At 45.3% G+C, this 26,243-nt stretch overlaps 2 protein-coding genes across 2 annotated transcripts in view; one reads left to right on the top strand and one right to left on the bottom strand.

Moving 5' to 3' along the window:
• Window positions 1-22,708, top strand: part of fasn (fatty acid synthase) — a 34,535-nt gene extending 11,827 nt beyond the window's left edge. Inside the window, exons 3-41 of the mRNA XM_083994447.1 lie at window positions 1,363-1,515; window positions 1,616-1,789; window positions 2,545-2,745; window positions 3,288-3,410; window positions 4,215-4,330; window positions 4,444-4,578; window positions 5,371-5,833; window positions 5,968-6,155; window positions 6,439-6,628; window positions 6,710-6,804; window positions 6,910-7,044; window positions 7,653-7,856; window positions 8,093-8,208; window positions 8,761-8,933; window positions 9,051-9,242; window positions 9,348-9,428; window positions 9,714-9,899; window positions 10,012-10,191; window positions 10,292-10,495; window positions 11,095-11,411; window positions 11,523-11,924; window positions 12,140-12,304; window positions 12,532-12,647; window positions 12,828-12,982; window positions 13,608-13,811; window positions 13,897-14,047; window positions 14,279-14,457; window positions 14,779-14,898; window positions 15,410-15,532; window positions 15,761-15,984; window positions 16,120-16,315; window positions 16,423-16,574; window positions 17,334-17,425; window positions 17,521-17,915; window positions 19,113-19,523; window positions 19,621-19,832; window positions 20,708-20,806; window positions 20,974-21,225; window positions 21,439-22,708. Coding sequence (XP_083850573.1) covers window positions 1,363-1,515; window positions 1,616-1,789; window positions 2,545-2,745; window positions 3,288-3,410; window positions 4,215-4,330; window positions 4,444-4,578; window positions 5,371-5,833; window positions 5,968-6,155; window positions 6,439-6,628; window positions 6,710-6,804; window positions 6,910-7,044; window positions 7,653-7,856; window positions 8,093-8,208; window positions 8,761-8,933; window positions 9,051-9,242; window positions 9,348-9,428; window positions 9,714-9,899; window positions 10,012-10,191; window positions 10,292-10,495; window positions 11,095-11,411; window positions 11,523-11,924; window positions 12,140-12,304; window positions 12,532-12,647; window positions 12,828-12,982; window positions 13,608-13,811; window positions 13,897-14,047; window positions 14,279-14,457; window positions 14,779-14,898; window positions 15,410-15,532; window positions 15,761-15,984; window positions 16,120-16,315; window positions 16,423-16,574; window positions 17,334-17,425; window positions 17,521-17,915; window positions 19,113-19,523; window positions 19,621-19,832; window positions 20,708-20,806; window positions 20,974-21,225; window positions 21,439-21,576 — 7,412 coding nt within the window. The 3' untranslated portion in view covers window positions 21,577-22,708. The remainder of the gene's footprint in view (window positions 1-1,362; window positions 1,516-1,615; window positions 1,790-2,544; window positions 2,746-3,287; window positions 3,411-4,214; window positions 4,331-4,443; window positions 4,579-5,370; window positions 5,834-5,967; window positions 6,156-6,438; window positions 6,629-6,709; window positions 6,805-6,909; window positions 7,045-7,652; window positions 7,857-8,092; window positions 8,209-8,760; window positions 8,934-9,050; window positions 9,243-9,347; window positions 9,429-9,713; window positions 9,900-10,011; window positions 10,192-10,291; window positions 10,496-11,094; window positions 11,412-11,522; window positions 11,925-12,139; window positions 12,305-12,531; window positions 12,648-12,827; window positions 12,983-13,607; window positions 13,812-13,896; window positions 14,048-14,278; window positions 14,458-14,778; window positions 14,899-15,409; window positions 15,533-15,760; window positions 15,985-16,119; window positions 16,316-16,422; window positions 16,575-17,333; window positions 17,426-17,520; window positions 17,916-19,112; window positions 19,524-19,620; window positions 19,833-20,707; window positions 20,807-20,973; window positions 21,226-21,438) is intronic.
• A 1,015-nt stretch (window positions 22,709-23,723) lies between these two features.
• On the bottom strand, window positions 23,724-25,323 carry LOC311003196 (galectin-2-like; the record flags this gene model as incomplete). The annotated part of the gene is made up of 4 exons (XM_083994881.1): window positions 23,724-23,870; window positions 24,023-24,194; window positions 24,815-24,894; window positions 25,315-25,323. 4 exons carry the CDS (start codon window positions 25,321-25,323, stop codon window positions 23,724-23,726), a joined length of 408 nt encoding a protein of 135 aa, XP_083851007.1.
• Window positions 25,324-26,243: the final 920 nt, after the last annotated feature.

Here is a 26,243-nt window from a genome sequence, read left to right as displayed (position 1 = left end):
TTAGCTCTCTCCAGCAGTGAGTGACAGCTTGACTGGAACTCACTGATTAATTTGTCATCATCATCTGCACACAAGCTGAAATTGTCAAATGAAAACAGGTTATTGTGGTGCTGGAAGTGCAGTGGGTGTGAGCAGCCTCCTGTTGTGGTGTTGTTGTTCACTGAACAAGTTTTTGTGCCTCGGACCAAACTCACGTTGTGTTCACCGACTGTATCTGCAAACCTGCAGCATATCCAGAGATGCTGCAGAGAGGAACTGAGCTCACACTGTTGGAGGGTTTTTTTTTTTTTTTTTGCAGCTTTTGAGTAGAATTTGAATTAGACCCTTTTTTGGTGGTGTATGGTAAAGAGAGCAGCTCCCCCTGCAGGACGCACTCACAGCAAACTCACATGCACAACAAACTGTACTGAGCTGACAGCTTTCTATCAGAACCAGCATCTTCAGCCCTGTTCCTTCCTTGGATCACTTTGATAGATCCTGATCACTGCAGACCCACAAGAGCTGCAGTTTTTCACATGAGAGACCCGGTCGTCCTGGTCAAACTGGATCAAATCCTTAAACTGGCCATTTTTCCTGCTTCTAAAGCATCAACTTGTAGACAAAATGTTCACCTGCTGCCTAATATATCCCACCCACTAACAGGTGCCGTGATGAAGTATTATTCACTTCATCTGTCAGTGGTCAGAATGTTATTCCTGATCAGTGTAATGTAGCTAGTGTCCAGTAAGGATGGAGGATGGAGGATGGAGGATGCAGAAAGTGTAAAACTTTTTAACTGTGGGTGGGAAGATGAATTGTCTATATTTGATGTGTTTTCTTATTTTAAAACCTCAATAGGAAATCTTTTTGCGGACAAGTTCAACATCTAGATTGGAAATATTGAACTGCTCTCTACCAGGCTGTCTCACTAGGAATGTGCTATGAAAAGTGCAGGAAATAAGCAACTGTCTTACTCTTCACAGCCTGTGTGGGCACAACTCAAATGGTCTCCACCATAGGAAGGACCTGTCATATAGAAACATTGTCTCTTCCCTTCAGTTTTATCCAAACTGAAGAAAAGTCTTTACCTCAAATCACCTCTCTGTGGCTGCTGCTGGTTTTTACTTTTTCTTCCTGCAAATATAATTCTTTGAAAAACTCACCCATCAAAGTTTTCTTTATTGGTGTGTCAGAGCTAGTAGTGAAACAACATTGATTATATCAAGAGATGGCTCATCATCTGTACCTAACAAACATTTTCTTAGAAGCTCAGAAAGTTGTTTTTGGTGTGGATGTTAATTCCTTGACATGTGGCTCAGAGCCTATTTCTTGTAAGAAGATTTTTTCTAAAGATGAATTTTCTCCACCTCTCCTGTTCTCCAGGCTTGTACGGTCTTCCAAAGAGGAACGGCAAACTGAAGGACATCAGCCACTTCGATGCCTCGTTCTTCGGCGTCCACCCCAAACAGGCCAACACCATGGACCCGCAGCTCCGCCTCATGCTGGAGATCGCCTACGAGGCCATTGTAGATGGAGGTGAGGAAACGGGTGTTAAAGATCACAAGTAGGAATAGAACAGATGAATATTTTCTGGGAATTGCAACACTGACCAAATGGTTTTTCCGTCGCGATGCAGGACTGAACCCGACCGAGCTGCGAGGCAGTAAGACAGGAGTTTACATCGGGGTGAGCGGCTCGGAGGCCGGTGAGGCGTTCAGCAGAGACCCAGAGGAGCTGCTGGGCTACAGCATGACGGGCTGTCAGCGCGCCATGTTGGCCAACAGACTCTCCTACTTCTTTGACTTCAATGGTACGCGCACACACACACACACACAGAGGCTTTCAGTCTTTGTCTTCTAGTTTATTTGATAATACTCTGGCAACTGATCCATACTACCACACCTCTGAATTTATATCAGCACCTGCTGTATGCTGCTAATGCCATAAAGCTGCTACTTGATAAGTTTAATGTGTTTTTAATATATATATATATATATATATATAAATATATTCACTTTTACTTTACTTTACTATCTTTTAGTATAGTATGTTATTTATTATATATTGTCTATCTATCGGTATTACTAACTAAAATGTTTCATATATAGTATGTACTGAATGTCTGGTGCTTTTTAAATTTTTTTAATTTCATTGCCTTGAGCTGGCAGAGACACATTCATCTGTATCATTATACCTAACATCCTGAGCAGTTTGTTTCTTCCTCATGAGGAACATTTTGACAGTAATATACTGTAGGGTTGTGGTTGGAAAACATTTCATCAAATCTAATCCAGTTTCAAAGCCTTTATTGAATCTGTATCTGTTCATTTTTATGTAGTCTTTCAAATAAGATAATAGATAGATGCTGTGGATAAAATAGACTCAGTTGATTGTTCAGCAGCATCAGACACAGTTTGAAGGGAATGTCATTTATTCAGCTATTCTTCATTTTAGATCCCGTTATCACTCCCGGTTGTCCCTGGTTACCCTTTCTGTTTCTTGCTTTAACCTGTGCTCCTCCTCCCCCTCCTCCTCCTCTTCCTCCTCCTCCTCCTCCTGGTCCAGGCCCCAGCACTGCCATCGACACAGCCTGCTCCTCCAGCCTGCTGGCTTTAGAAAACGCCTTCCACGCCATTCGCCAGGGCCAGTGTGACGCCGCGCTGGTGGGGGGAGTCAACCTGCTGCTCAAGCCAAACACCTCAGTGCAGTTCATGAAACTGGGCATGCTGAGTCCTGAGGGGACCTGCAAGTCCTTCGACTCATCGGGTAAATGGAAGTCACGGTGTGCTCCCATGACTCAGTGGTTTCAGACACAGACCATGAACAGTGACGGCCTCTGGGTCCATCTGGCTGGAGACCAGTCTGTCTCTGTCTGTCTGATAAAGACTTTAAATGTCTTCAGGCACCATTCTGTTTTCAATATGCTGCTTGGCATAAGTTTTATTATATTTTGCAGTAATTATATTTAGGTTAAATGGATTGTTTTGTAATTTATTGATTGATTGACTTGATTTGAAATGTTATAAAACATGATAAATCTCTTCACCATAATTAAAACAAATGGTCGGGATAACACAATCAAGCCACAAGGCTTAATTAATAGGCTTAATTGAAATATATTCTTTTACTATATTATCTGCAGCCATGTTTCTTAGCTGCTCATCTGCTCAAGTTCATCTCTCATTTAGCCATAACATTTAAATGCTGGTTTATATGGTGTTTCTTTTACATTTGTGTTGCACTCATTGAGTGTGTGTGTGTGTGTGTGTGTTGACCAGTATCAAACAATACATTTCTGCTCCCTCCAGGAAATGGATACTGTCGCTCAGAGGCAGCAGTGGCAGTGCTGCTGACCAAGCGATCGGCGGCTAGAAGGGTGTACGCCACAGTGGTGAACGCTGGCAACAACACAGACGGATACAAAGAGCAAGGTGAGGAGACACAGAGACGGTGTAAAGATTTCACTGATTCTATAGAGAAGACAGGTGATCATAACAGCCGTGATGTTCTGCTTTTAATGCTTCATAATAAAAATAATGTGACGGTTGACAACAGTGAAAAATGTCCAGCAGCCGGTGTTGTCTTTACCCCTCAGTACAACTGGTAACAGCCCACCGTCTGCTCTCCACCAGTGTGTTTACTCAGTCACTTGTTCCCCCGTCGCCGCTCTTATCACACACACAGCTACTGTTAGGCAAACACAGACACGCCCCTCCACTGGCACAGGGGAATTTCTGATGGACACATTTTTTCTCTTCCTTTTGTAACTAGATAACAATTATAACAATACAAAATCAAGCATCATTTTTAGTCGTAAGAGATTCACTGCATTTTTTGCAGTCTAGTTAGTTAAAATATGGTTTATTGCAAACTGCGTTTTGTTTTGTTTTGTTTTGTTTGCCCTTTCTTCACTAATAATGACATCATACTGTTCTATGTTTGGTGTTTCTGAGGAGTGGGAGCAGAGGGAGTTTACTAAAAATAAGCCTGAAGGGGTCAGACACAATCTGTTGTCACTCATCACTGTTGACAAAATGCTGTGACCCACTGCACTTACTGTACTAGTAGTGTATGAATTGTTGGTTTGTTTACAACCTCTTTGATCACCTGACCTGACCTGGTCATACTGGGTCACTATTCGGAGGAAGCAAAGTTCAAATTTGAGCAGTATGTGTGATGTGAGTAGAGCAGTTACAGGACACTGTTCTCCTAACACTCTCCTCTCGGTCCTGCAGGTGTAACGTTTCCTTCAGGTGACATGCAGCAGAGGTTGGTTCGTTCTCTCTACCAGGAGGCAAACATCACTCCTGAGCAGGTGGAGTACGTCGAAGCCCACGGCACAGGAACGAAGGTCAGTGTACAACAACCATCTAGTTTCCAGACTAATAAAAACGATTCATAAAAACATTCTGCATGTTTTCCTTCTCCAACTGTCACTATTAACTTCTGTTTCTCCGTGTGCAGGTCGGGGACCCACAGGAAGTGAACGGCATCGTCGGTGTGTTCTGTGAATCAAAGCGAGAGCCTCTGCTCATCGGCTCCACCAAATCCAACATGGGACACCCAGAACCGGCCTCTGGTCTGGCTGCCCTGTCAAAGGTCAGAACAACAGCACTTGTGTTAGTGGCTGCGCTGGAGATTAAAACAACCACATCCTCTTCCTCTCCTTTGTTCTCCCTTCCCTCGATATTCTCACACACACAACCAGCAGCCACTCTGTGGTGTGAACCTCTAAATCACTTCTGCACAGCAGCACGTTTCCTCAGAGCCCCCTCGTTTTTCTTGCTCAACATTGAAAGGAACACGTCTTTTTTAGGTTTCCTTAGTTTTACGGAAAATTCTTAGAATCTGTTTCCTCTCTGTCATCCTCCTCCCCCTCCTTCATTCAGTGTACAAAGGATTTGATCATGAATATTCTAATTATTTTAGCCATAATAAAACCCTACCTTTCATCTTGTCTTTGGTTTTATATAGATAGTTCAACATTTGGCAAATTGGCTCATTGCCATAATCCCTATAGTTTTAGGAGCAGGTTTGTTACCTTTAATTGTCAGTGCAAGCTATTTTTAGAACAACGGAACAGAGCCGCGAGCTGCTCAGAGCTACGGAGGCTCATAAAGCGTGGTGAATGTGCAGGTCACAACTTGTCCACCAGAGCGTTTTGGAGTTCTGTTTTTGATGAGTTTGATGAGAGAAACCAAGAAATCCCATTAGCCTCCGTAGAGTAGCTCTGAGCAGCTCACAGCTCTGCTCTGCTGTTCTAAAATATAGCTTGCACTGACAATTAAAGGTAACAAACCTACTGCTATGACTATAGGGATTATGGCAATGAGCCAATTTGCCAAAATGTTGAACTATCCCTTTAACAGTTGTCTGAAATCCCTCCCTCAGGTGTTGCTTTCTCTGGAGCGTGGAGTCTGGGCTCCCAACCTGCACTTCAACAGCCCGAACACCGACATCCCCGCCCTCACCGACGGCCGGGTTCAAGTGGTGGACCGGCCCATTCCCATCCGAGGAGGCATAGTCGGCATCAACTCATTCGGATTCGGCGGCTCAAACGTTCACGTGATCCTTCGGCCGAACGAGAAACGGGCCGAGACGACGTCGCCGCCCAGGACGCTGCCCAGGGTGCTGCAGGCCTGTGGCCGCACGGAGGACGCCGTCAACACCCTGCTGCAGAAGGGCAAGGAAAACTCCACCAATGACGACTTCCTGTCTCTGCTCAACGAGGTCTCAAGAGCCCCCACCACCAGCATGCCCTACAGAGGCTACGCTCTGATTGGCTCTCAGAGCGACGCCATGGAAGTGCAGCAGGCCCAGGCCTCGGCCCGGCCGCTCTGGTACGTCTGCTCAGGTGAGTCATCAAAGAAACAGATCGATCGGATTTCAGATTCCAGTTTAAGTGATTTACAGATGTGACAGCAACTTTTTCAGTCGAGAGAATTACAATTATTATTATTATTACTAAGGTGTGTGATCGTTCAACAGGTATGGGGACCCAGTGGGCAGGGATGGGCCGCAGTCTCATGCAGCTGCAGGACTTCAAAGAGTCCATCCTGCGGTCAGACACGGCCCTGAAGGACACCGGCCTGGTGGTGTCTCGCCTGCTGATGGAGGCGGATGAAACCACGTTTGAAGACACCGTTAACGCCTTCGTGGGCCTCGCTGCCATACAGGTAGAGTGGTGACGTGATGCCGGCTGCTCACCAAGGGCTTATTGATGGGATTTTCATATTTACAGTGCAACTATTTCTATTATGTATTCCAGTGCAACTTATATTCCAAATTTTACGGTAGTTAAGGTTAGGTTAAGATACTAGACTGCATTCTGTAGCTCAGCACGTGTGTGCTATTGGACTTCATGCTACATAAGTGGGTTGTTTTGGTCTGTACAGCCATGTAAGTACAGGAAGTGTGTGAGTAAGGTTGCGTTGTGTGTTCTTTGACGTTCCTTTGCAGATTGCTCAGATCGACCTGCTCACGAAGCTGGGTCTGCAGCCCGACGGCATCGTGGGTCACTCTGTGGGAGAGCTGGCCTGCGGCTACGCTGACGGCTCCCTCAGCCACACCGAGGCCATCCTTGCTGCCTACTGGAGAGGCCGCTGCATCAAGGAGGCCAACCTTCCTCCAGGAGGCATGGCTGCAGTGGGTAAGTGATTGTGTTTTTGGAATTATGTATTCAGTTATATATTACACATCTCTCACCCTTTGGCTTGTCTCTGTGTTCCAGGACTAACCTGGAAGGAGTGCATAGCTCAGTGTCCTCAGGGAATCGTCCCTGCCTGCCACAATGCTGAGGACACCGTCACCATCTCTGGTCCTCAGGTCAGACGCTTTGTCAGACTTGGTCCTTTACATAAAAAGAAACATTCTGTTATAGGTTGTGGTGCGGTGTGTGTTGACAGGTTTGTTGTGTGTTTGTTTCTCCAGGATGCAATCACCAAGTTTGTGTCTGAGCTGAAGGAGCAGGGAGTGTTTGCCAAAGAGGTGCGCAGCGCTGGCGTTGCTTTCCATTCCTACTACATGGCCTCCATCGCTCCCGCCCTGCTGGCGGCTCTGAAGAAGGTACGTAGCTAGCAGCAGCACGCAGCAGTATGCAGCAGTGACGCTGCTGGAAATTCATTAATAAGAATTAGGATCCAGCTTTGTCTTATATCCTGATGGGGCAGCTTTATATCTAAAGCCATGCTTAAGTGAGATACCATGTGAGATGGTATGTTTGGTCTCATTTCATTATTTATATGTTTTGTATGGAACTTCACATAATAAATAGAAAGTTAGGAAGAGGGGAGGGAGGACAGGGGAGAGGAAAAGAGAAAGGGCAAGCGGGAAAGGGGGACAAAAATTAGGGAATGAGAAGGGGAAAAGGGAGGGGAAATGAAGGAGGAAAGGGAAAAAAGAGAGGTGTTTTTATTATTTAACTCTCTTTGATTGGCTGCTGATATTTATATTCAGCTTCTCTTGTTTTGCTCTTTTTTTTTCAATCAATTAATTTACTTTTTCAGCTGCTGTGTTGCCGGGTTAGGTCTTTCCTGTCTTGTGCTGTGTCATGTCTTTTATGTTTGTCACTTGTATTGTACAATATATATACGTATATAAAAATGATATGTGAGATGTGTTATTGTTATGTTTTCATGTATCTGAATTTAATAAACGTGTGTTCCTGTGTGTAGGTGATCAAGGAGCCGCGGCAGCGATCGCCCCGCTGGGTGAGCACCAGCATCCCTCAGTCTGACTGGGGCTCTCCTCTGGCTCTGTACAGCTCGGCCGACTACCACGTCAACAACCTGGTGAGCCCCGTGCTGTTCCAGGAAGGCCTCAGCATGGTTCCTGAAAACGCCGTGGTGGTGGAGATAGCGCCTCACGCTCTGCTGCAGGTACGTCCAGCACGTTGTTATCAAATAACAAACGGTTCTTTGTGTGTGCTTTCCTTCTGACGCATGTACCCACTGTGTTATCATTGTTTAAGCTGCTTAGAGAGTTATGTCGTCTATTACTTGTAATATGCTGTAATACTGATTCTGTATGGCCATGGGAAAAACAGTAATTGTAGCTCTGGTTTAAAACAAAAGTCTGGGAACAATTTAATTCTTAACTTAATGTTTTTCCACAGGCCATCCTGAAGCGCAGCCTGAAGCAAACAAGCACCAGCCTCCCTTTGATGAAGAGAGGCCACGCCAACAACCTGGAGTTCTTCCTCTCAAATATTGGCAAGGTCTACATGAGCGGGTCAGTGAATGCCTCATGGTTTTCGATAGTGGTGTGCATCTTCACTGGCCACATGATTCAAATCAATTACGATTCACCAGTCTACGATTCGGTTTCGATTCAATTATACAGTGCATCTCGATGCATTTCAGTGCAATGATAACTTTTTATTTACATAAAAAAAATAGAAATGCATAAATTTAAATGCATTTCCACTATACAATAGTTTCCTTGGATTCTGAACACACAAAGAAAAAGAAAAGGCCTAGCCTACATAAAAGTGTTAATTTCTCAAAAACAAAACGATAATCTTGCTTTGAAATAAAATAAATCACTGTCTCTGTATGTGAACAACATCATCAAACTTGAAGGAATTATTTTAATTTAAAAATCGATTATGTGACATCATTGCATCGATTCAGAATCGTCCCATTAAGAATCTCAATGCATCTTTGAAATGATTATTTTTGGCACCCCTAGTTTCCAAGGGGGATGTATTATCTCTTATAAGATGTATTTTTATAAGATGTCTTTATCTATTGATATTGACATCTTTTTGATTCACCTCCCCAGCATTAATGTGGGCAGCAACAACCTCTGCCCAGTGAAGTATCCTGTTCCAGTTGGGACCCCTTTGATCTCCCCCTTGGTGAACTGGGACCACGCCCAGACCTGGGATGTCCCCAAGGTGGAGGATTTCTCCTCCGGTTCAGGCGGATCCAACTCCGCCACCGTCTATAACATCGGTAAGAAATGCACATCTGGATTAAACTCAGCACGTCTCTGCATCTGTCCTCTCATGAAATTAAGCCTGACATGGTTTTATAATTCATTCTGACCACTTGGTCTGTGTCCAACAACAGAGATAAACCCAGAGTCTCCAGACTACTACCTGCTTGGTCACTGCATCGATGGGCGCGTCCTCTACCCGGCAACGGGCTACCTGGTGCTGGCCTGGCGTACATTTTTGAGAAGCCTGGGGGCCGTCATGGACAACACCCCTGTGACCTTTGAGGACGTCACCATCCACAGAGCCACCATCCTACCAAAGACTGGTGAGAGAGGAGCAGCACTTTTGGCAGTTATGGACCGATGGGACTTCCTGTTCAATCATCTGTCTTTACCTCTCTGTCTTTTCTTTTCACCTCTCTTTCTCTCAGGCTCCGTCCAGTTGGAGGTGCGTCTCATGCCTGCCACCAGCAGGTTCGAGGTTTCAGAGAACGGAAACCTGGCCGTCAGCGGTGGGTAGCTTCTCTTGTTTATAGATTTTGAACAAGGCTGTTTATGGATATTTTGGTGCCAGACAGAGCAGACATCCACCTTTGAGGGGAAAAAAAAGTAGAGACCATGAATTTTAGCTTGATTTCCCTTGTTTCATCTTTTAATAGTTTGTAGTAATCAAATCCTCTCAGCCGAGGTGCTGAAGTGTAAATTGTGGTTAAACAAAAAGCAGAAATATGAGTAAAACATTGACAGCACTGACGGCATCAACAGAGAAAATGAAAATGTCCACCTGTCATTCTCAGGTAAGGTGAGCCTCCTGGAGGACGCAGCCCTCGACTCATTCCACAGACAGATAAGCCAGCGAGTCGCCAACGATGACGCCGACCCCAAAATGAAGCTGACGGCACACGACATCTACAAAGAGCTGCGCCTGCGCGGCTACGACTACGGGAAGACCTTCCAAGGCATTTTGGAGTCCAACAACGCAGGTAACGGTCATGTGAGGGTTGTATGTGTGTCTCTCCATGTGGGTTTGTTTATGTATTTGTTTTTAGTGAGCAATTGCTGATTGGCCACTGTCATGTGATTGGCTGTTTCCAGGAGACAGCGGGAAGCTGCAGTGGACAGGAAACTGGGTGACCTTCCTGGACACCATGCTGCAGATGATCGTGGTGGGGCTGTCGGGTCGTAGCCTGCGTCTGCCCACCAGAATCCGCTCGGTGTGCGTGGACCCGACCGTCCACAAGGAGAAGATCTGTGATTATCCTGATGAAAAACAGGGTGAGTGTCATGTGACAACGTACGTCTGTTTTTAACCAAACGTGTTCACCTGAATGAAGATGTGTTGAACACCACCTCAACTTTTCTCTCGTTTCTCCAGCTGCGGACGTCACCGTAAACCGCTGCCTTGACAACATTGTCGCCGGAGGAGTCCAGATCAGCGGTCTGCACGCCACTGTGGCCCCCCGTCGGCAGCAGCAGCAGACCCCCCCAACCCTGGAGGAGTTTGTGTTCGTTCCCTACGTGGAGACAGAGTGCCTGACAGCCAATGGGAAACTGGCAGAGCAGCTGAGACTCTGCAAAGGTGAAGAGATGAAGTGTCTGTCGTCGCTGTGGATGCATCAATTTCATCTCCTCAGATTTCCAATAAATATTTAATGCACAGCTTAGACTGTTTTAATATTTAACTTAAATTACAGCAGTGTAAAAGTCCACTATCTAAACATGACAGGGTTTTCTCATAGTATTGATAGCTGGCATTTGTGGTCTAATGTTCCAATAAAAGAAACGTACTAATTATTTATTTAGAGCAGCTCTGCCGTTCTAAAAATAGCTTGCACTGACAATTAAAGGTAACAAACCTACTGCTATGACTATAGGCATTATGGCAATGAGCCAATTTGCCAAAATGTTAAACTATCCCTTTAATGCCAAGTACTTGTACATATGTGAATTATTATCAGATTTTTATTTTTATTCATTCTTATTCTATTTTATCTGATCTTATTCTGTTCTTATTTTGCTTTTATTTTAGGAATAATACTTTTATTTATCTATGTATATCTCACTTTGTTTTGATTTCGCTTACAATTCAGGGGTTTGTAACAAAGAAAGATTTCCCTCTGGGGATAAATAAAGTAAATCTGAATCTGAATCGAAAACATGTTCACTCTCTCCATCCAGGTCTGATCCACAGACTCCAGCGGAAGTTGGCCCCCCACGGCGTCAAGCTCTCCATCCCCGGCCTGCAGGGGGAGGCGGACGGCCCCGTCCCGGGCCCAGAGCCCTCTCAGCCCGGCCTGGTGCGGCTGCTGTCCCTGCTCTGCAGCCTGGAGCTCAACGGGAACCTTCACTCGGAGCTGGAGCAGACGGTGGAGAAGGAGCGGGCGTGTCTGCTGCAGGACAGCCTGCTGCAGGGCCTGCTGGACAACCCCACCCTCAGACACTGCCTGGACACCACCATGGAGAACAGCACGCCCGGCAAGATCAAAGTCCTGGAGGTAAGACTTGAAAACTAGATGCAAACCCCAAAAAACAAACAAACAAACATGTTTTATCCAGATGCAGAAACATTCAGACTTCAACCGTCTCCACCTCTCTGACCCCTGCAGGCTTTCTCCAACGATGGCCAGCTCTTCTCCCGCGTGGTCCCCCTCCTCAACATCCAGCCCATGCTGCATGTGGACTACACCGCCACGGCGACAAACCTGGATCTCTTAACCCCCCAGCAAGCCGCCATGGAGGAGCTGGGCGTTACCCCGGCTCAGTGGGATCCCCTGACGGGCCCGGCTCCCGGCGGTGCAGTGGGAGGGGCAGACCTGGTGGTGTGTAACCACGCCTGGGGCCCTCTGAGGACGGAGCCCAAACTGCTGGTGGAACATCTGTCTTCCGGAGCCAAGCAGGGAGGGTTTGTTCTCCTACACACCCTGCTGAAGGGAGAGACTCTGGGGGAAACTGTGGCCTTCCTCTCCAGCACTGCTCAGAGCAACAGCCAGCAGGGACTCCTCACACAGGTCTGTGGAGACAGCGTGATCATCATTTAATTATTTTTCATTAAATCAGTCTTAGTTCTTTTCATATCTTCTAAACATCACTGCTATGAATTACCGGTAGTTAGAATTAGTTCCTCTCTTTGATAGAAGCTCGATTTGAAGCTGTTCTCAGTGAGGCGAGCTGATGAAGAACAGGTGAAGCTTTGCTGATATATTTTTCTCCCTCCTCTTGAAAGGCTGAGTGGGAGAAGGTGTTCTCAGAAGCCTCCGTCAGGCTGGTGGCCGTCAGGAAATCTTTCTACGGCTCGGCCCTCTTCCTCTGTCGCTGTCAGCCCACAAGCAGAGAGCCTGCTTTCCTTCCAGTGGACAGCACCGACTACAAGTGGGTGGACACACTCAAGGTGGGTACCATATACCTCTATGAGTCAGAGTTTAAAAATGTCCAACAGTGTCCTGAAATATACTGATATTACATAAGTCAGAATATAACCACGCCACAATAATATAATACTTATACAAATACTAATAATACTAATCAATGCCGAAATTGTGATAGAAAAGTACAATTCCAATGACTTTGCCCAGGCCTTGTTAGAGCTGTGAGTAACTGTGTGGATCTGTGTGACAGGCGATGTTGGCGGAGTCATCAGACTCTCCAGTGTGGCTGACCGCTTCTCAGGCCAACTGTGGCATTGTGGGAATGGTCAACTGTCTACGACAGGAGCCCGGCGGCAACAGAATACGGTAGGACACATGTACCGTACACACTCTGGCACCAGGATTTTGGATAATAATAAACTGTAATTGTAAAATGAAAAACTGTAACCAGTCCCTGATTGAAACGTGTTCATAATCCAATAAACCAGAATATAGATGGTCCATTTTTAATGTCCTTTTCCTGCTTTTCTCCTTCCTTTTCAACAGCTGCGCGTTTGTGTCTAATCTAAACGAGTCTTCAGAAGCACCAAGCCTGCAGCCGGCCCATAAGTCCATGCGGTCGGTGCTGGAGGGAGATCTGGTCATGAACGTGTTCAGAGATGGACGATGGGGCGTCTTCAGACACCAGCTCATCACCCGCGGTACCTGAATATCACTTACTCTGATTTAGGGCTGGGTATCACTACTGACTTACTGAACTGATCCGATTCCGATTCACAACGTCCCCGATTCATACAATATTGATTCATTTAGAGATATTTCCGACTTTGCTTGGTTGTTAAATAGATTTTCATAGAACTAATGCTGCAATTTGTACAAAAATGGAACTCTCTAACCTGGTGCATTATTAAAAACATAAATGTTTACATTAAAAAGTAGTTACATAATGCACATTTAATTAACATGACCCACTACAGGAGTAAACAGTGCGACTCTTCAGTGCAGTCATGGGTGATGATTCAATGTGCACATTTCAGCAGCGAATGGACACAACAAATTGTAAACAGCAGCCTGATCACAGATCTTGCAGATCTTGCAGGTCACACAGATATGAATTATGAATTATTATGAATCAATATTGGATCTTTCAGGTGAAGGAATCAGAAAATCTATATTTTCAAACCCAGCCCTAATCTGATCCTGTAACTGTTGTTCACCACAACCATGACTTCTTCTGATGTTTTTATCTATAACAAACCTTCAATGTGCATTTACCATCCTTCCTCCAACACCTCCCCTGACGTCTTTGTGTGTGTTTTGCTGCAGACCTGAGTGAAGAGTTGACAGAGCGGGCCTACGTCAACGTGCTGACTCGCGGCGACCTCTCCTCTCTGCGGTGGATCGCCTCCCCGCCATCCCACTCTGCAAAGAGCAACCCTAACATGCAGCAGTGCCGCGTCTACTACAGCTCGCTCAACTTCAGGGACATCATGCTCGCCACCGGCAAACTCCCACCAGACGCTATTCCAGGTGTGTAGGAGACCGACAAATATAGGAAAAACATCTGCAGTCAAGCTCCCACAGTCACATAACCTGTTTCTTATACACGGTGTAGGGGACCTGGCTCTGCAGCAGTGCATGTTGGGTATGGAGTTTTCCGGTCGGGATCCCAGTGGTCGGCGCGTGATGGGGCTGCTGCCTGCTGAGGGCCTGGCAACAAGTGTGAACGCAGACAAACGCTTCCTGTGGGATGTTCCCTCCAGCTGGTCAGTGTCACAGTTGTAAAGAGACATAAGACTTCTTTTCTTTTCTTTTTTTTTAAATTGATGCCACATGTGGGAAATTCACTAGCAACAGTAGCATAGAAGTAAAATAAAGAAATAAAATGTCAAGACTTACAGTTTGAACTTACAGTTCTAGTAGTTTTCAACAACTGGAAGAGGTTGGGATTACACTACACTCCTGATGCATGTGTGTGTGTGTGTGTGTGTGTGCAGGACTCTGGAGCAGGCGGCCTCTGTGCCTGTGGTCTACGCCACAGCCTACTACTCCCTGGTGGTGCGCGGCAGGCTGCGCCACGGGGAGTCGGTGCTCATCCACTCAGGGTCAGGGGGCGTCGGCCAGGCCGCCATCGCCATCGCACTCAGCAAGAAATGCAAAGTCTTCACCACAGTCGGTCAGTGGTTCACACTCACTTTTATCGATTGGCCGTCTCTTCATTTTGTTTTATTGTTGTTGTTTGATTGCTTTGTTGAAGTCCAATTTTATTTTATTTTATTTTATTCTAATCTTTACTTCTCTTGGTGGTTTTATTATGATGTTGTCAGGCAATTCTATCTGATGTGTTTTTATTTCTGTTTAACAGCACCTTGTAACTCGTTTTTGAAAGGTGCTATGTAGTAAATAAAATTATTATGACTCACACTGGTAGTGAGACGGTGATGGAACAGGATCAGTTCTTCACTGCTGTCTTTGTCATGTGTTTGACTTGAAACAGGCTCCACAGAGAAGCGTGCCTACCTGCAGGAGAGGTTCCCTCAGCTCTCAGCAGAGTCCTTCGCCAACTCCAGAGACACTACGTTTGAGCAGCACATCCTGCTCCACACACAGGGAAAAGGTCAGTCAACAACAATACACACAACGGGTGTAGCGTTGTATTGCGTTATTGTTTTCATTCTAAGTACAGTAGATATTAAGTCTCAACTAATTATGTTATGTTATGTTCTGTTAGGTACTTTTATTGTGAAGGTCCTGAAAAGGATGTGAGGGGTGGAAGCGGATGTATGTGGGTTTTTACTGAGATTGTAGTTGTTGCTAAATACACTTAATTTTGTTTAACAGATATCCCCTAAAAGAAACAGAGGGATTTATAACAGGCACTTTGGAAACAAGTGAAATAAAACTGTCTGTTTAAAGAAGCTGGTGATTAAAAGTCCATCTTAGTTTAAGTGACATTTTCACAGTGCACAGATTAGCAGATCCCAGATACAACATGGATAAATACAGCATAGACAGCATAACTGTTCTCAAGCTAAGGAACCAAAGTTGCTGCAGACCACAGTACTGTTTTTGTGACGTGCTGTGTGTGTGTGTGTGTGTGTGTGTGTGTGTGTGTGTGTGTGTTTCAGGTGTGGATGTGGTGCTGAACTCTCTGGCTGAGGAGAAGCTGCAGGCCAGTATCCGCTGCCTCGCCCGACACGGACGATTCCTGGAGATCGGCAAATACGACCTGTCCAACAACTCTCCTCTGGGTCAGTGAAATATATACAGTATAAAATTATTAATTAAATAGCTTATATTCCACTTAATACACAGTTGACTGAAAAAGAATGAGGAGGGGAACTAGCACTGCAAGACCACTAAGACTATGTATGATTGGAAATGTGCAGGGATGCCACTCACTGGAGGTGTTTTGCTGACTCATGCATGACTTGAATGGCTGACTCAGCAGTGTGGTGTTGTTGCTGTGATCTCCGCAGGCATGGCCCTCTTCCTGAAGAACGTGGCGTTCCACGGCATCCTGCTGGACGCTCTGTTTGAGGAGGGTAACCGGGAGTGGGAGGAAGTGTCCCAGCTGCTGAAGGAGGGCATTGTGGGAGGTGTAGTCAAGCCTCTGAAGACAACGGTGTTTGAGAGGGACCATGTGGAGGAGGCGTTCAGATACATGGCTCAGGGCAAACACATTGGCAAGGTCCTGCTGCAGGTGAGTTTCACCTCTGACCTCAGTGCGAGGAGACAAAGACTTAATCATGATGGGGCAGCAGAAATAAGAAGAGTACATGTTGGATCCAGATGCTGCAGCTGTTAACATCCTCTCACTGTTCTTCTTGTCACACAGGTCTGTCATGAGGAGAAGGGGTCACAAGTCCAAGCCGCCTCCCCCGTTCCAGCCATCTGTCGCACGTTCTGTGTCCCCTCCCACTCTTACATCATCACAGGGGGCCTGGGGGGCTTCGGTCTGGAGCTGGCCCAGTGGCTCATGGAGAGAGGAGCCAGGAAGCTGGTGCTGACGTCCAGATCGGGCATCAGGAACGGTAACAGGCGATGAAACAAGCAGCTTTCAGCTTGATGCCACCGTGTGAACACCGTGTGCTGCTGTTTACTAGTTTATCCTCACCGTTCATTTTGTACTTGTTGCTAGGATACCAGGCAAAGCGAGTGCGGGAATGGCGGAGTCAAGGCCTGGAGGTGCTGGTGTCGACCAGTGACGTCATCACGATGAAGGGAGCGGAGCGACTCATCTCTGAGGCCAAAGCGCTGGGACCAGTGGGAGGCATCTTCAATCTCGCCATGGTAACGCACCAAGCTCGACCACCATCACTTTGATCACTTAAACCCCGCCTACTTCTTATGCCATGGAAACAAAAAGATATTTACAATAACTTATTTCTTGCTAAAGCTACATGAGTCTGTGAGCAGCTGTCTGTCTGTCACCGGACTGAAATATCTCAGCTACTATTGGCTGGACCACCACGACACTTTGTGCTGACCTCCATGACCATCTGAAAATGACGCCCACAGTGATGCAGTCACTTCAGTATGAGACTGATGTTTGTAACCCTAAATGAAGTCTCTCTCTATGCAGCTGTAGGATCCGGTTCAGAGAGAATAATACTGATGATTCTGTCTCTGCCATTGCTGCCATTAGCCACAGTGCTAAACTAGATAGCATTGGCATTGTGGCAGAGTTAGTATATTGACTTTACTCTCAGATGTAAATCTTTACAGATGGAAATTAGCTCCAGAGCTAAAGCTGGTGTATTTACAACAAGTTATTTTGTAGCTTCATGAATATGCAGAGTCCCATTAGAAATAAACGAATAAATGAAATAAAAAACATGTTGCTGCTTCTACTCCACATGGATTTCAACCTAGGGAGCCTGAACACAACAGATTTATTTTGTCAATTCTCACATTTTGAGGACCAGAAGGCAAGACAAACATCCAAATATATGTTAAAGAGCCGTCAAAAAGTGATATTTCCATAATATGTCTCCTTTAAAATCCCACTTTGATCCACACTCATAAACATGTTGGATTGATCAATCCCAGGTTCTGAAAGACGGCATGTTGGAGAATCTGACACCTCAGCACTTCGTCGACGTTAACAAACCTAAATATGACGGCACCATGAACTTGGACAGGTAACACACACACACACACACTCTCACTCTCACTCTCACTGTTGTTGTCTTCTCTCTGACTCTTGACACTCTGACTCTGTCCCGTCCCTCCGCAGGGTGACAAGAAAGACGTGTCCGGAGCTCAAATACTTCGTGGCCTTCTCCTCGGTCAGCTGTGGCCGTGGAAACGCCGGCCAAAGCAACTACGGCTACGCCAACTCCACCATGGAGCGCGTGTGCGAAAAGCGGCGCCACGACGGCCTGCCCGGGCTGGCCATCCAGTGGGGCGCCATCGGCGACGTGGGCGTGGTGCTGGAGACGATGGGCGGGAACGACGCGGTGATCGGCGGCACCCTGCCGCAGAGGATCGCCTCCTGCATGGAGGTGCTGGACGTGTTCCTGTGCCAGCGGCAGCCCGTCATGTCCAGCTTCGTGCTGGCAGAGAGGACGGTGGTGAAGAGCGAGGGCGGCAGTCAGAGAGACCTGGTGGAGGCTGTGGCTCACATCCTGGGTGAGAGCTCACACACTGAACCACTGAAACACTAAGACACTCCCTCCTGTTGTCCTTCTGTTCTGTTCCCTTCCTCCATCTTTCCTTCATTTCTCCCTTCCTTCTTTCCACAATCATTTTTCCCTTCCTTACTTCCATTCATTCGTCTTTACTTCTTCTTCCTTCCTCTTTGGATCCAATTGACCTGATCTGTTTGCTCCCTCCATCTTTTCTGTCCCTTCCTTTTTCCCTTCCTTCTTTCCTCCCTTCTTTCCCTTCTTCCTTCCTTGAACCAATCTGTTCCCTCCCTCCATCTTTCATTCCTTATTTTTTCCCTTTCTTCTTTCCACAATCCCTTTTTCCTTCCTTCCTTCCTCCCTTCTTTCTTTCCTTTCATCCTTACTTCTTCCTTCTTTTTTGACCCAATTTGTTCTCCCTCCATCTATCTTTCCTTCCTTTTTCCCTTCCTTCTTTCCTCCTATCTTTCCCTTTGTCCATCCTTCCTCCCTTCTTTCCCTTTGTCCTTCCTGCCTTCCTTCCTTCCTTTCGTCCTTCCTTCCTTGACCCAGGAGGGCTAAACTAGGTGTTTGTGTTTCATGACAGGATATCTCAGTAACGTCTTGATGTAACCTCTTCAAATTTGACCCAGGTTTGGTTCTCAAAGGTCAAACATCACGGTGACATCACAAAATGCTTTTTAGCCCTTACTCCAGACTTCCCACATCAATCCATCAATCAATCAATCAAACTTTATTTATAGAGCACTTTTCATGCAGAAAGAAGCAGCCCAAATTGATTTACATAAAACAGTAGACACATAGATAAGGTGTACAGTTGTATAAATATCTATTTTTCTTTTGTAAAGCTAATTTATTCTCTCATTCTGGGAAAGATGTACTGGTGTGGGCGGAGTTGTGTTTTGTTCGTTTTGTTCACACACACATATCTCACACATCTCTGCAGTAATCACTCATTCCATTCCACTCCCTGACCTAGAACTGGCTGTATTTGTATTTGTAGAGTTTACCCGTATTTATTTTTGTCTAATATTTCCATCCTGTATTTTTAAACAGTGGAATGCATCTATTACATGAATCAGTTACATTGGGGTAAATCTGAGATCAAATGAGTGTAATGAGCTGTGATGCTTGAACACAGTATCTGTACCCTACAGTACTTGTAGTTGTAGTGTTGACCTGCTTCTTTCTTCCTCCTCAGGTGTGCGCGACGTGAGCAGCTTGAACGCCGACGCCTCGTTGGCCGATCTGGGCCTGGACTCCCTGATGGGCGTGGAGGTGCGTCAGACCCTGGAGCGCGACTACGACATCGTCATGGCGATGAGGGAGATCCGCCAGCTCACCATCAACAAGCTGCGGGAGCTGTCCAAGCCGGGGGGAGGCGGCGGGAAGACGGAGAGCGCCAAGAGGGACAGCGTCCGCGCCCTGCTGGACTCGGACCTGACCCAGCTGCTGGTCAACCCCAACGGCCCCACGGTGACGCCGCTCAACAAGGTCCAGAGCCAGGAGAGGCCACTGTTCCTCATCCATCCCATCGAGGGCTCCATCGCCGCCTTCAAGACGCTCGCCTCCAAGCTCAGCGTGCCTTGCTACGGCCTGCAGTGCACCAAAGGTATTCAACACTAACACACACACACACATATAACCATAAAAGTGTGATGGTTTCACTGTGGCTCATCCTCTCCTCTCCTCCTCCCTCCTCCCTCCAGCTGCTCCTCTGGACAGCATCCAGTCCATGGCGGCCTACTACGTGTCCTGCGTCAGGCAGGTGCAGCCTGACGGGCCGTACCGGATCGCCGGCTACTCCTTCGGTGCCTGCGTGGCGTTTGAGATGTGCTCTCAGCTGCAGAGCCAGAACTGCTCCGTGGAGTATCTCTTCCTGTTTGATGGATCACACTCCTACGTGGCAGCCTACACACAGGTTAGTTTAGTTTTTAGTTTAGTTTATTTATGTGTTTCATTTATTGAAAAAAGAAAAAAAAAAACGGTTTAATATAAATGGTAAATGGTCTGTATTTATATAGCGCTTTACTATACCTGAACGATACCCAAAGCGCTTTACAGTACATCACATTCACCCATTCACACACACATTCACACACTGATGGCGGAAGCTGCCATGCAAGGCGCTAACCACGACCCATCAGGAGCAAGGTGGGTAAGGTGTCTTGCCACTACGGCAGCAACCGGGACAGAGCGGGATTCGAACCGCCAACCCTCTGATCATTGGACGACCTGCTCTACCACCTGAGCCACTGCCGCTCAGGTGAGTGGCAAAAAAGAATAATGCAACTCCTGAATGAAGCTGGCAGAAAGAAGCAAACTTATGTCAAGGGGAACCTTGTTTTCAATAAATCTTTTTACAAACTAGATAATGTATGTATCAAAACAATAATAAATAAATAAAATAGATGAAAATACTGGCTGCAGACCAGACAACAGCTCATCATCCTAGTTGCCATGCAACAGTCTTCATATCATTCTTGAACATCAATTTTTATGAATATATACATACCTACATTATCAACATATACATTCAGACATACATTAGATCTTTATGCTTTCTCTGGGGATGTGTGAAATCTATACAGGATTTATTTATGTATTTCACACATTTCATTCACATTGCATGAGACATTTAAATGGCCCAATACAAATGAAAACAACAACAACAACAAAAAAGTCTGAATAACACTCAGCAGAAATGAAAAAGGAATATGACTGACTGATGTACTGTAGTCTGATGACAGACTTGATGTTTAAAGTCATTAATGTGTGATTGTGTTTGTCCTCCAGAGCTACAGAGCCAAGCTGACGCCAGGGAACGAGTCTGAGGCTGAAACTGAAGCCTTGTGTGCCTTCATCCAGCAGTTCACTGGCATCGAGTACAACAAGGTAAATACAGCAGACGCACATCCAGGTAGACAGGAGGTTATAGATGTGTTGACAAACCAGATGTGGAGTGATGTGAGACATTACATGATGTCAGGCTGGTTCAAGCTGGTTCATTCTCCTCCTCCTCTTCCTCCTCCTCCTCCTCCTCTTCCTCCTCCTCCCTGCAGCTCCTGGAGACTCTGCTCCCGCTGTCGGACCTGGCGGCTCGAGTCAACGTGGCCGTGGACCTCATCACCTCCAGCCACAAGAACATCAGCAGAGACTCGCTGCACTTCGCGGCAACGACCTTCTACTACAAACTGAAAGCCGCCGACGGCTACGTGCCCGCCGACAAATACCACGGCAACGTGACACTACTGCGCGCCAAAACCAGCAGCGAATACGAACAGAACCTGGGAGCTGACTACAAGCTCGGCGAGGTAACGTGGACGCTCACCATGATCTTAGTATTATGATTTTTATATCTTTTATAATATGATTTTTTTTTGTTTTATTGAATTTTATTTATTTAGTTTTTTATTTTATTTTATTTTATTTTATTATATAGATTTTTTTATTTCCACTATATAATCATGACAACGTGTCCACTGAGATGCTGAGCAGCCTGTGTGTGTGTGTGTGTCGTCCTCCAGGTGTGCGACGGCAAGGTGTCGGTCCACGTCATCGAGGGAGACCACCGGACCTTCCTGGAGGGAGAGGGGGTGAAGTCCATCAGCAGCATCATCCACAGCTCACTGGCTGAGCCGCGGGTCACGGCGAGGGAGGGCTAGATCAGCCCCTCCCCTCCCCTCCCCTTCCTCCCTCTCCCTCTCTCCTCCTCTCTCCCCCTCTCCCCCTCCCCCCAGCCCCGCCCTCCACCTTTTCATGCTAATTCAATAACATTCCTCCCGAAAGCAGGCCTCTTCCTCCACGTAGTCGACAGCGTAGGTTTGACTAAGTTGAACAGTATATGATACAGTCGAGTCTTTGGACGTAGCATGTTTACATTGTGTGCCATTTTATTTTTATTTTTTTTTGCCCCTAATACCCCAGAAGCACCTTATTCCTCCTCACTGCACCTTCTCCAGTCTCTCTGGTCCAGTAGACGCTCTGTAACCTGTCAGAGCTCCTGTCGTGTCGTCTGCGATAATAAAGAGTTCCACACCGAGCTGCCGACAGGACGCCGTGAAAAAAAAAAAAAAAAGACAATGTCAAACTCCGCCGCTCTCTCATGTCCTGGTACTAATGAAGCGTTAACTGTGCATGTGTGTAACCTCACCACTATCACACCGTCGGAAGCGGTCGTTCAACCAATCAGTTGTCTCTGTGACATTCTGCAGCTTCAATGCAAACAAACAAACAAACGTGCAAATGGTGTTTTTCTGTGTCTGTGAGTTTAAAGCCAGCAGCCACGTGATAACCTCTCACCCACTGTGTTGTTACCCCCCACCCCCCCACCCCATCCACTGACACACTGGAAGGCACACAGGAAACCATTAGGTTGAGACCGGTGACAGTTAACAGTATTTGACCCGTAGTGACGTACTGAGTAGGTTTGTTACACACGACGTCTTCATTAACTCTGCTTCTAGGTTGTAAATGACTAGTTAAAGCGCCTGTTGTATGTGGAACATTACTGATCCGAACAGCAGGCGAACAGTCCCAACCCCCCCCCACCCCGATCTGTCTCTGACTCCCGTGACCTCACCTGCTCTCATGACCCAGCAGCGGTCCAGTCCCACGCAGCAGCCAGGCCGACCCTGAGGCCTCCGCTCTGGTCAATGACGGGTCTGTGGACTGGAGGCCGGCGCGGGGACTGACCGCAACGAAAAGGAGAAGGAAGTGACAGTGTATGCTCTTCTCTTGTATTGTAATATTGCCAGTATGTATTGTTACGACTAATAAAAGCATCTCACTAAGTAACACAGGACTGTTGTTGCATTTATTATTCCCTGTACATTCATTATAAGGAGAATGAAAACAATAATTAATGTGTGTGAACAGTGGTATTCACTCTAAGGACTGTCAGGCCTCTGGTGGATGGGATTCAATAATGAGCGGTGCACCGCTCCACGGACATAGCGGAGGAAACGGGCCCTTGAATGGCTGGTCCAGACCCCTAGATTTAAAAAACACTTTTTTTATGGGGGGGGGGGGATGCACTCAGACCCCCCTACAGGGGTTTGGTGCCTTTTTCACTCCTTCTGAGTTTGTAGGTATACAGTATGCATATATGGGGTTTAATCACCCTTGGTCAGCCTTCTGGTACTCATTTCAACAATTTAAACTGCTAAATTTTTCATTGTCCTCAAAGGTAAACAGAATCATTTATTGGATAGAACAAGGTTCCTTCATCAGGTTTAAAATACAAGGCAAGAAAGGTGTTCTTCAAGTCACAGGCATTTATTAGGGGGTGAAAGTATTTACATTACATACATAGATTGTAACTCTTGCTTTTGACATGACTTCTAAAACCAGATTTTTACAAACAGCAACTGTTCATGTGTGAGATCTTCTGCCCGAACTGCCACAAGTATGGTCAGTAAAGCAGACTTCACATCACCCAAGATACTTCCAGTCTCTCATGTATCTCCCTTCAGATTTAATATAACTTTTTGCAGAGGTAGTGAACTTCATGTATAAATTGGTATAATGTCCCTTTAATTTAACTAATGGTCATGTATTAACTAAGAATTTTACTAAATGGTCAACAAATGGTATGTTGCTGTATTTGAAGTTTAAGTGTATGTCACTATTTATGAGAAGATATATTTCAAAGTAGGATTAAGCTATAGTTTATTAAAATGACCCCAAAACAACTAAAAATGATTATTTGAATTCAGACATTTTCATTCTTGTCAACAACATAACATTTGTAATAAAGACACATTTCCTATATAATTAATATTGTTATAGTAACTGCAAAGTCTCCATCTCATCAGCAGATTTTGAAGGAAGTCAGTTTGAAGTCTCCTTTGACTCTGATGTAGCTGATGACGTCCGTGCCAAATTGGTTAGGGAACTGGACCTCCTGTCCATCAGGAAGCTCCACCCTAAACACATCTCCCGCCAGCTTCAGTACAATCTAAAACAGAAACAATGATCAGAGTGAAACATTTTTATTTTTTTCTTTGGCATGAAATTTACTGGCAAGTACATATTATCTTTCAAAAAGTCAAAAAGTCTTTTGCCAAACTTTACATCAAGTATACTCATCTTCTCCACTAGACTCCTCACCTTGACATCTGTGCCTCTCTGTAAGGGGTTGTGTATTTCCCGTTTCTCATCGCCCCAACTACCAGCAGTCTTTGAGTTGCACACAAGCACAGCTCCATCTGAGTCGTCGTGGAAACGAGGGTTGAAGTGCAGGGCCAGGTCGTCTGCATCACAGCCGAGGTCGATCTGGAATCTGAGTTTATACAAAAAATGTGGTGTTGTTAACACCCTGGAGTTTAAAGGACCAGATCACACAGACATGTAATACTGTAACCTAGAGACTATTGAACAAACCAAACTTATTCCTAGATTGTTACACTATTTGGCTACTACAGCAATATTTTGATTGATTGATTGATCGATTGTTTTATTTAAGTGTCATGCACATTTTCTTTTGTGCCCAGACCACATGGGCTTATAAGACACTAAACATTTAAATACATACATTCAAGAGTGGCTAGCGTGTCGTCTTAGAGGAAAGGAAAGGATAATTACAAAGCAGAATAGAACAAACAGGCTTCCAGGATACAACACAACAAGCAGTAGACCATGATTTTATGTGGGATATAATCCTTCCTGTCTCAATTTCCAAGCTCCATCATCTCCTCTTTAAAAAACCAACACAGCATATCATGTTCAGACTGGGTTCTTCATCTGGGCTTTCTCATACAGGGAATGTCTCAGTTTATCATACAGAGGACAATGAAACAGAAAATGCAACTCATCAATCAACTCCGCAATAAACCCTGTGTATCTGCACTGATATCATAATTGTTATTCTCTGAAGGGGGTAACATAAATGAATGAACTCACCTCTCAGCATCATGCAGAATCATTCCCTTTATTTTCAGCTGATCTCCACTGCGAAGATTCACATTCTTCAGTTCAAGGTGCTGAGAAACAGAGATGTATTGTTTAGGATTTCAAATAAAGAACATGAATAGGCCTAACTATGAAAAAAATAGCCTAATAAATGTTGTAAATATTTCTTCTTTTTTGATTTTTGTAAATGTATTTTGTTTGTTTAGAAATCAGGCCAATATGTAAGAATATGTATGAAACACATTGATTTCTGATCAGAGTGACTTCTGACTTCACAGATAAAGACAACAGAATCAATTAAGTCTGGCTGGTTATTATTATGGTCTGGAGCAGGCTACTGTAGCTGCAGAGAATAAATCACCATAGTAACTTGACCAGGATAAATTTAACCTGCTTTCAAACAACTGACTTGAGGCTAAATTAAGCCAGGATAACCAACATATCCCAGCTTAATCCCTTATCTAGGTTTTGAACAACAGATTTAAACCTACCTTGCTCATTTTGGATGTTGGTCTGGTACAGGGACACAGTCTTCTGTCTTGGGAGACAAAGTAAGGGGTGGGTTCTTAAAGTGGCTATTTATAATGTGAAGTTAAAAAGATTCAATTAAAAGACTTCCAACAGTTACAATGTGACCCACTCATCATCATTATCATCATCAAGAAGCCTATTCAATGCAAAGGCCTTGCTCTGATGAATTGTTGCTGTTGAACTCATTTTACAAATGAGATTAACTGTGTCCTTGATCACTGAACAAGAGTAACAGCTGCCACAGTGCTACTGTGAGGTGATGAACAAACTGGATTCAAATGTTGAGCCATGAGTAGGATCTCTGTCGTTTACACTTGATTAGGTCACATTCATCTCTACTTGTTCATCTCTCCCTCACTAGGGCTCTCTCTGCACCGGTCACAGCTGTTGTGTTGAGGACACGTCTTCTTGTTTGACACACACACATTCACTTACATTTTGCAGGTCAAAGGTGGAGGTTGAAGTGACCATTATAAAATATATTTTTAACCAGTCACTAGTTCATGTGATTATTGTGACACTATTGAACAGTATTGTCTGTAAGGATAAGATTAAAATCTATCAGCTTCCCTGTGACCTCATAACAGGGCCGGCCCTAGGATTTTGGTGGCCCCCTAAACAAGATTTTTTGTTTGTGGCCCACTCTAAGCGCAAACACCAAATCACTGGTTAAAACTGAATACAGACGTGTTTATGCCCTCTGAGGTTTGAGGCCATTTTCTCGACTTTTACATATTTTCTTAAATGTATCTTTTTAAGACACTTGCAGACGTAACAAGTGTTTTATGTCTAAATATTAGAACCTCCGCTGTAAGCACACTGAGGCCAGTTTGTCCTAGAACACTGTATAAAGAAATAATTTAGGCCAAATGCTGGAAATTTGAGGTCT

The sequence above is a fragment of the Trachurus trachurus genome, assembly GCF_905171665.1.
Source record: "Trachurus trachurus genome assembly, chromosome: 19".
Taxonomy (NCBI): Eukaryota; Metazoa; Chordata; class Actinopteri; order Carangiformes; family Carangidae; genus Trachurus; species Trachurus trachurus.
The sequence above is the reverse complement of the archived record's forward strand: the minus strand, read 5'-3'. Positions and strand labels throughout refer to the sequence as shown.